The sequence below is a fragment of the Gobio gobio genome (genome assembly GCF_949357685.1).
Source record: "Gobio gobio genome assembly, chromosome: 9".
Taxonomy (NCBI): Eukaryota; Metazoa; Chordata; class Actinopteri; order Cypriniformes; family Gobionidae; genus Gobio; species Gobio gobio.
Window position 1 is genome coordinate 58,354,904 of NC_137115.1, and position 10,000 is coordinate 58,364,903.

At 48.4% G+C, this 10,000-nt stretch overlaps 1 protein-coding gene across 1 annotated transcript in view; it reads left to right on the forward strand.

Annotated features, from left to right (window-relative positions):
• Nucleotides 1-10,000, forward strand: part of trpm7 (transient receptor potential cation channel, subfamily M, member 7) — a 46,050-nt gene that overhangs the window by 11 nt on the left and 36,039 nt on the right. The window contains exon 1 of the mRNA XM_079825772.1: nt 1-234. This exon is cut by the window's left edge and continues 11 nt beyond it. Coding sequence (XP_079681898.1) covers nt 232-234 — 3 coding nt within the window. The 5' untranslated portion in view covers nt 1-231. The remainder of the gene's footprint in view (nt 235-10,000) is intronic.

A 10,000-nucleotide genomic window follows, 5' to 3' on the forward strand; every position in this document is an offset into this window, starting at 1 on the left:
GGCTGACTCAGCGGGAGGGACGGGCTCCACCGACTCCGTCACGCCGCGTCAGTCTCTGGACTCGGAGTCGCACAATTATGAAAAATCCACCTTCCGCTGGAGCTGCAGCGGACGCACACGACTCCCTCCGCCGCCACCGGGCTTCCCTTCCGCGGCTTCCCGAGCAGCGCAGCGCCGGTAGATGGCTAGACGCCCCGGATCAGCGCCTCGTGAGTCTGAACGGTGAAGAGAATGGTACGGGTCTTTTCTCCTGTTTATCCGGCGCTGCGGGTTTCAGTCTCCGCTGCTGCATGACAGGCGCGGGGTCTCGAGCGTCGCGGCGCGTCGCGGCTTTCTGGCTCACGCGCGTGAGCCCCGGTCCGGTACCGGCTGGAAACACCTGGCGTCGCGTTCACACCGCCGTAGATCACAACGACCGTGCGCGTTCCACCGATTTAAAGCCTCCGGTTACGCGTTAGCTTAGCGGCTCGCGCTGTTTCTCGCCTAACTATAAACAACCACGTGAACTAACATTATTATCAATATCCATAAGCCAGAGTGGCGGGAGATCAGAGGAAACACCTGCGGTCGGAAGCGCTGCACGTTGTCGCACTGTTTATATATTTGGTAATAACTGTGTTTATTAACGCGTTTCATCATCATCATAACCTCGCACTGGTGGGCTGTCAGGGCGGCGGGGGCGCGCTTGGGACGTCACGTGACACTGACACGTCAACCGCGACCGATTAATCGATTAGATGAGTAGATGAGCTATGAATGATAACTATAACTGAGCTAAAGTCCGCACCGGGAGATGAAAACATCCTCGTCTGTCGCTTTAAGGCAGGATGGATTCTGATTGGCTGTCAGAGTTTTATCAGATCGTTCTCGTTATAGTTGAGCTGTTCGATTCGCAGAACTATATATGTATTATAAACCTGATTAATGTGACGATAACTGTGAACGCATTCGTTTAATTGTGAAGTTAATCGTCCAGGCCAGCGATGTCGAGTAATCGCCGTTGGCGATGGTGAGTTTTAAACAGGCCTGACAGGAAGTCTTGATGATTCTCAGATGATTTGCATATGAGAGGCTGTTCATTAAGCAAACATTGACAGATGCAGATGATGGACACTTTCATTTCAGCTTTAGTGAACTTGCGTTTTGGTGAGCTTGTGTGTTGGTGAGCTTGTGTGTTGGTGAGCTTGCGTGTTAGTGAACTTGTGTGTTGGTGAGCTTGTGTGTTGGTGAACTTGTGTGTTGGTGAGCTTGCGTGTTAGTGAACTTGTGTGTTGGTGAGCTTGCGTGTTGGTGAACTTGTGTGTTGGTGAGCTTGTGTGTTGGTGAGCTTGCGTGTTAGTGAACTTGTGTGTTGGTGAGCTTGTGTGTTGGTGAACTTGTGTGTTGGTGAGCTTGTGTGTTGGTGAGCTTGCGTGTTAGTGAACTTGTGTGTTGGTGAGCTTGTGTGTTGGTGAACTTGTGTGTTGGTGAGCTTGTGTGTTGGTGAACTTGTGTGTTGGTGAGCTTGTGTGTTGGTGAACTTGTGTGTTGGTGAGCTTGCGTGTTAGTGAACTTGTGTGTTGGTGAGCTTGTGTGTTGGTGAACTTGTGTGTTGGTGAGCTTGTGTGTTGGTGAACTTGTGTGTTGGTGAGCTTGTGTGTTGGTGAACTTGCGTGTTGGTGAGCTTGTGTGTTGGTGAGCTTGTGTGTTGGTGAGCTTGCGTGTTAATGAACTTGCGTTTTGGTGAGCTTGTGTGTTAGTGAGCTTGTGTGTTAGTGAGCTTGTGTGTTAGTGAGCTTGCGTTTTGGTGAGCTTGCGTGTTGGTACGCTTGCGTGTTGGTGAACTTGCGTGTTGGTGAGCTTGTGTGTTGGTACGCTTGCGTGTTGGTGAACTTGCGTGTTGGTGAGCTTGTGTGTTGGTGAGCTTGCGTGTTGGTACGCTTGCGTGTTGGTGAACTTGCGTGTTGGTGAGCTTGTGTGTTGGTGAGCTTGTGTGTTGGTGAACTTGTGTGTTAGTGAGCTTGTGTGTTAGTGAGCTTGCGTTTTGGTGAGCTTGCGTGTTGGTACGCTTGCGTGTTGGTGAACTTGCGTGTTGGTGAGCTTGTGTGTTGGTGAGCTTGTGTGTTGGTGAGCTTGCGTGTTAGTGAGCTTGCGTGTTAATGAGCTTGCGTGTTAGTGAACTTGCGTGTTAGTGAGCTTATGTGTTGGTGAGCTTGTGTGTTGGTGAGCTTGCGTGTTAATGAACTTGCGTGTTGGTGAGCTTGCGTATTGGTGAGCTTATGTGTTAGTGAACTTGCGTGTTGGTGAGCTTGCGTGTTAATGAACTTGCGTGTTGGTGAGCTTGTGTGTTGGTGAGCTTGTGTGTTGGTGAGCTTGCGTTTTGGTGAGCTTGCGTGTTGGTACGCTTGCGTGTTGGTACGCTTGCGTGTTGGTGAGCTTGCGTGTTGGTGAGCTTGCGTGTTGGTGAGCTTGCGTGTTGGTGAGCTTGCGTGTTGGTGAGCTTGCGTGTTGGTGAGCTTGCGTGTTGGTGAACTTGCGTGCTAGTGAGCTTGCGTGTTGGTGAGCTTGCGTATTGGTGAGCTTATGTGTTAGTGAGCTTGTGTGTTGGTGAGCTTGTGTGTTGGTGAGCTTGCGTGTTAGTGAGCTTGCGTGTTAATGAGCTTGCGTGTTAGTGAACTTGCGTGTTAGTGAGCTTATGTGTTGGTGAGCTTGTGTGTTGGTGAGCTTGCGTGTTAATGAACTTGCGTGTTGGTGAGCTTGCGTATTGGTGAGCTTATGTGTTAGTGAACTTGCGTGTTGGTGAGCTTGCGTGTTAATGAACTTGCGTGTTGGTGAGCTTGTGTGTTGGTGAGCTTGTGTGTTGGTGAGCTTGCGTTTTGGTGAGCTTGCGTGTTGGTACGCTTGCGTGTTGGTGAGCTTGCGTGTTGGTGAGCTTGCGTGTTGGTGAGCTTGCGTGTTGGTGAGCTTGCGTGTTGGTGAGCTTGCGTGTTGGTGAGCTTGCGTGTTGGTGAACTTGCGTGCTAGTGAGCTTGCGTGTTGGTGAGCTTGCGTATTGGTGAGCTTATGTGTTAGTGAACTTGCGTGTTGGTGAGCTTGCGTGTTAATGAACTTGCGTGTTGGTGAGCTTGCGTGTTGGTGAGCTTGCGTGTTGGTGAGCTTGTGTGTTGGTGAGCTTGCGTGTTGGTGAGCTTGCGTGTTGGTGAGCTTGCGTGTTGGTGAGCTTGCGTGTTGGTGAGCTTGCGTGTTAGTGAACTTGCGTGTTAGTGAGCTTGCGTGTTAGAGGGCTTGTGTGTTAGAGGGCTTGCGTGTTAGAGGGGCTTGCGTGTTGGTGAGCATGCGTGTTGGTGAGCTTGCGTGTTGGTGAGCATGCGTGTTGGTGAGCTTGCGTGTTGGTGAGCTTGCGTGTTGGTGAGCTTGTGTGTTGGTGAGCTTGTGTGTTGGTGAATGTGCGTGTTGGTGAGCTTGTGTGTTGGTGAGCTTGTGTGTTGGTGAGCTTGTGTGTTGGTGAGCTTGTGTGTTGGTGAGCTTATGTGTTAGTGAACTTGTGTGTTAGTGAGCTTGTGTGTTGGTGAGCTTGTGTGTTGGTGAATGTGCGTGTTGGTGAGCTTGCGTGTTGGTGAGCTTGCGTGTTGGTGAACTTGCGTGTTGGTGAATGTGCGTGTTGGTGAGCTTATGCGTTAGTGAGCTTGTGTGTTGGTGAGCTTGTGTGTTAGTGAGCTTGTGTGTTGGTGAGCTTATGTGTTAGTGAACTTGTGTGTTGGTGAGCTTGTGTGTTGGTGAGCTTGTGTGTTGGTGAGCTTGCGTGTTAATGAACTTGCGTGTTGGTGAGCTTGCGTGTTAGTGAGCTTGTGTGTTAGTGAGCTTGCGTGTTCGTGAACTTGCGTGTTAGTGCGCTAGCGTGTTGGTACACTTGTGTGTTGGTGAGCTTATGTGTTAGTGAGCTTGCGTGTTAGTGAGCTTGTGTGTTAGTGAGCTTGCGTGTTCGTGAACTTGCGTGTTGGTGAGCTTGCGTGTTAGTGAGCTTGCGTGTTAGTGAACTTGCGTGTTAGTGAGCTTACGTGTTGGTGAGCTTGTGTGTTGGTGAGCTTGTGTGTTGGTGAGCTTGCGTGTTGGTGAGCTTGCGTGTTAGTGAGCTTGCGTGTTAGAGGGCTTGCGTGTTAGAGGGGCTTGCGTGTTAGAGGGGCTTGCGTGTTGGTGAGCTTGCGTGTTGGTGAGCTTGCGTGTTGGTGAGCTTGCGTGTTGGTGAGCTTGCGTGTTAGTGAGCTTGCTTGTTAGTGAGCTTGCGTGTTAGTGAGCTTGCGTGTTAATGCGCTTCCGTGTTAGTGAGCTTGTGTGTTAGTGAGCTTGCGTGTTAGTGAGCTTATGTGTTGGTGAGCTTTTGTGTTGGTGAGCTTGTGTGTTGGTGAGCTTGCGTGTTAATGAACTTGCGTGTTGGTGAGCTTATGTGTTAGTGAACTTGTGTGTTAGTGAACTTGTGTGTTAGTGAGCTTGTGTGTTAGTGAGCTTGTGTGTTAGTGAGCTTGCGTTTTGGTGAGCTTGCGTGTTGGTACGCTTGCGTGTTGGTGAACTTGCGTGTTGGTGAGCTTGTGTGTTGGTGAGCTTGTGTGTTGGTGAGCTTGCGTGTTAATGAACTTGCGTGTTGGTGAGCTTGCGTGTTAGTGAGCTTGTGTGTTAGTGAGCTTGCGTGTTCGTGAACTTGCGTGTTGGTGAGCTTGTGTGTTAGTGAGCTTGCGTGTTAGTGAACTTGCGTGTTAGTGAGCTTGCGTGTTAGTGAGCTTATGTGTTGGTGAGCTTGTGTGTTGGTGAGCTTGTGTGTTGGTGAGCTTGCGTGTTAATGAACTTGCGTGTTGGTGAGCTTGCGTGTTGGTGAGCTTATGTGTTAGTGAACTTGCGTGTTAGTGAGCTTGCGTGTTAGTGAGCTTGCGTGTTAGTGAGCTTGCGTGTTAGTGAGCTTGCGTGTTAGAGGGCTTGCGTGTTAGAGGGGCTTGCGTGTTGGTGAGCTTGCGTGTTGGTGAGCTTGCGTGTTGGTGAGCTTGCGTGTTGGTGAGCTTGCGTGTTGGTGAGCTTGCGTGTTGGTGAGCTTGCGTGTTAGTGAGCTTGCGTGTTAGTGAGCTTGCGAGTTAGTGAGGTTGCGTGTTGGTGAGCTTGCGTGCTGGTGAGCTTGCGTGCTGGTGAGCTTGCGTGCTGGTGAGGTTGCGTGTTGGTGAGCTTGCTTGTTGGTGAGCTTGCGTGTTAGTGAGCTTGCGTGTTAGTGAGCTTGCGTGTTAGTGAGCTTGCGAGTTAGTGAGCTTGTGTGTTAGTGAGCTTGTGTGTTAGTGAGCTTGTGTGTTAGTGAGCTTGTGTGTTAGTGAGCTTGTGTGTTAGTGAGCTTGTGTGTTGGTGAGCTTGTGTGTTAGTGAGCTTGTGTGTTGGTGAGCTTGTGGGTTAGTGAGCTTGTGTGTTAGTGAGCTTGTGTGTTGGTGTTCTGTGTTAGTGTCACTTTGAAACATGTATCTTGAGCTGGTGGTCATTGCTGTTTTAGTGTGTGTTGACTGTAGTAGAGTGACATTACTTCCACACGTGACTCTGATGTTGTGCGTCGGCTGTTGTGTGTCCAGTGTTCTTCTGCGGCCCGTCCGGTTCTCCGGCTGGAACTGGACTTTCCTGCTGTTCAGGGTCCGGGTGTTTTAGGGCCTAGGGCCGAATGTTTAGTCTAAACTAGTCGAGGTGACCTTGATGACCCCTCCGGAGGCCAGTGTGTCAGTGCTCAGTGTCACCCGTCAATCATTCCTCAGTCCTGTCGTCATTTACTCACGTCATCACAAACCTGTGGATGTTCTCAGAAATGATGTTTTTGGTTCAGTGTGAAAGCTCAGCTCTGAGAGTCTGAGTGCGGTGGAACACGTTTGAGGCTCAAGAGCACCTCTGACTGAAACCCTTACACACACACACACACACACACACACACTCACACTCTCATTATTATGCAAATATTGGAATGATGCTTAGATGGAATGCTGGAGGGAAACACCCCAATGCACTTAAAGAATGCAGCGCTCAACTGAAGACGTGCGAATAAACTACGACACACACACATTTACTGAATAAATCTCTCAGCGGAGGCTGTGATTGAATAACTGGCCTAACCAGCGGACCAATGGCGTCGCTGCATCTCTAGTGTTGGTTTGGTGGCTCTGAAACGCCTGAGTCAAAGTGTGTGATCAGAATGATTGGGTTTCATTCCTCCAGAGTGTGTGTGTGTGTGTGTGTGTGTGTGTGTGTGTGTGTGTGTGTGTGTGTGTGTGTGTGTGTGTGTGTGTGTGTGTGTGTGTGTGTGTGTGTGTGTGTGTGTGTGTGTGTGTGTGTGTGTGTGTGTGTGTGTGTGTGTGTGTGTGTGTGTGTGTGTGTGTGTGTGTGTGTGTGTGTGTGTGTGTGTGTGTGTGTGTGTGTGTGTGTGTGTGTGTGTGTGTGTGTGTGTGTGTGTGTGTGTGTGTGTGTGTGTGTGTGTTTCGGGCAAAATTGTGAAGATTTTTTTTCTTCACACAGCAACTTAAAAGAGTCACATGCTCAAGATTACTGTAATACCAGACCTGAAGAAAAGAGAGAGAGACACAGACACACACACAGACACACACACACAGAGACACACAACACACACACACACACAACACCCACATACACAGAGACACACACACACAGACACAACACACACACAAACAGAGACTCACACAGAGACACACACAACACACACAGAGACACACACAATGCACACACGCATACACAGAGACACGCACACACACAACACTCACACACACATATACACAGAGACACACACAACGCACACACACACAACACTCACACACACATATACACAGACACACACACAACGCACACACACACAGAGACACACAACTAGGGCTGAACGATATGGACAAAATTTCATATCTCGATTTTCATGCCAGATATCTCGATATCGATACAATACGATATGACTACGTGTTCGGTGAAAACCAGAATCTGAATTAAAATGTGTTTGATTTAAGCCTACATTTCAAAAATGTGTGTCAGAAAATGTATTGTTTTTAAGCCTTTGACATGACTCTACTCCACTGAGCTGACATTACTCTACTCCACTGAGCAGACATTACTCTACTCCACTGAGCAGACATTACTCTACTCCACTGAGCTGACATTACTCTACACCACTGAGCAGACATTACTCTACTCCACTGAGCTGACATTACTCTACTCCACTGAGCAGACATTACTCTACTCCACTGAGCTGACATTACTCTACTCCACTGAGCTGACATTACTCTACTCCACTGAGCTGACATTACTCTACTCCACTGAGCTGACATTACTCTACTCCACTGAGCTGACATTACTCTACTCCACTGAGCAGACATTACTCTACTCCACTGAGCAGACATTACTCTACTCCACTGAGCAGACATTACTCTACTCCACTGAGCTGACATTACTCTACTCCACTGAGCAGACATTACTCTACACCACTGAGCAGACATTACTCTACTCCACTGAGCTGACATTACTCTACTCCACTGAGCTGACATTACTCTACTCCACTGAGCTGACATTACTCTACTCCACTGAGCTGACATTACTCTACTCCACTGAGCAGACATTACTCTACTCCACTGAGCTGACATTACTCTACTCCACTGAGCAGACATTACTCTACTCCACTGAGCTGACATTACTCTACTCCACTGAGCTGACATTACTCTACACCACTGAGCAGACATTACTCTACTCCACTGAGCAGACATTACTCTACTCCACTGAGCTGACATTACTCTACTCCACTGAGCTGACATTACTCTACTCCACTGAGCTGACATTACTCTACACCACTGAGCAGACATTACTCTACACCACTGAGCAGACATTACTCTACTCCACTGAGCAGACATTACTCTACTCCACTGAGCTGACATTACTCTACACCACTGAGCAGACATTACTCTACACCACTGAGCAGACATTACTCTACTCCACTGAGCAGACATTACTCTACTCCACTGAGCTGACATTACTCTACTCCACTGAGCTGACATTACTCTACACCACTGAGCAGACATTACTCTACTCCACTGAGCAGACATTACTCTACTCCACTGAGCTGACATTACTCTACTCCACTGAGCAGACATTACTCTACACCACTGAGCAGACATTACTCTACTCCACTGAGCTGACATTACTCTACTCCACTGAGCTGACATTACTCTACTCCACTGAGCTGACATTACTCTACTCCACTGAGCTGACATTACTCTACTCCACTGAGCAGACATTACTCTACTCCACTGAGCAGACATTACTCTACTCCACTGAGCAGACATTACTCTACTCCACTGAGCAGACATTACTCTACTCCACTGAGCTGACATTACTCTACTCCACTGAGCTGACATTACTCTACTCCACTGAGCTGACATTACTCTACTCCACTGAGCAGACGTTACTCTACACCACTGAGCAGACGTTACTCTACTCCACTGAGCTGACGTTACTCTACACCACTGAGCTGACGTTACTCTACTCCACTGAGCTGACGTTACTCTACTCCACTGAGCTGACGTTACTCTACTCCACTGAGCTGACATTACTCTACTCCACTGAGCTGACATTACTCTACTCCACTGAGCTGACATTACTCTACTCCACTGAGCTGACATTACTCTACTCCACTGAGCTGACATTACTCTACTCCACTGAGCTGACATTACTCTACTCCACTGAGCTGACATTACTCTACTCCACTGAGCAGACATTACTCTACTCCACTGAGCTGACATTACTCTACTCCACTGAGCTGACATTACTCTACTCCACTGAGCTGACATTACTCTACTCCACTGAGCTGACATTACTCTACTCCACTGAGCAGACATTACTCTACTCCACTGAGCTGACATTACTCTACTCCACTGAGCTGACATTACTCTACTCCACTGAGCTGACATTACTCTACTCCACTGAGCTGACATTACTCTACTCCACTGAGCTGACATTACTCTACTCCACTGAGCAGACATTACTCTACTCCACTGAGCTGACATTACTCTACTCCACTGAGCTGACATTACTCTACTCCACTGAGCTGACATTACTCTACTCCACTGAGCTGACATTACTCTACTCCACTGAGCTGACATTACTCTACTCCACTGAGCTGACATTACTCTACTCCACTGAGCAGACATTACTCTACTCCACTGAGCAGACATTACTCTACTCCACTGAGCTGACATTACTCTACTCCACTGAGCTGACATTACTCTACTCCACTGAGCAGACATTACTCTACTCCACTGAGCTGACATTACTCTACTCCACTGAGCTGACATTACTCTACTCCACTGAGCTGACATTACTCTACTCCACTGAGCAGACATTACTCTACTCCACTGAGCTGACATTACTCTACTCCACTGAGCTGACATTACTCTACTCCACTGAGCTGACATTACTCTACTCCACTGAGCTGACATTACTCTACTCCACTGAGCAGACATTACTCTACTCCACTGAGCTGACATTACTCTACTCCACTGAGCTGACATTACTCTACTCCACTGAGCTGACATTACTCTACTCCACTGAGCAGACATTACTCTACTCCACTGAGCTGACATTACTCTACTCCACTGAGCTGACATTACTCTACTCCACTGAGCTGACATTACTCTACTCCACTGAGCTGACATTACTCTACTCCACTGAGCAGACATTACTCTACTCCACTGAGCTGACATTACTCTACTCCACTGAGCTGACATTACTCTACTCCACTGAGCTGACATTACTCTACTCCACTGAGCAGACATTACTCTACTCCACTGAGCTGACATTACTCTACTCCACTGAGCTGACATTACTCTACTCCACTGAGCTGACATTACTCTACTCCACTGAGCTGACATTACTCTACTCCACTGAGCAGACATTACTCTACTCCACTGAGCTGACATTACTCTACTCCACTGAGCTGACATTACTCTACTCCACTGAG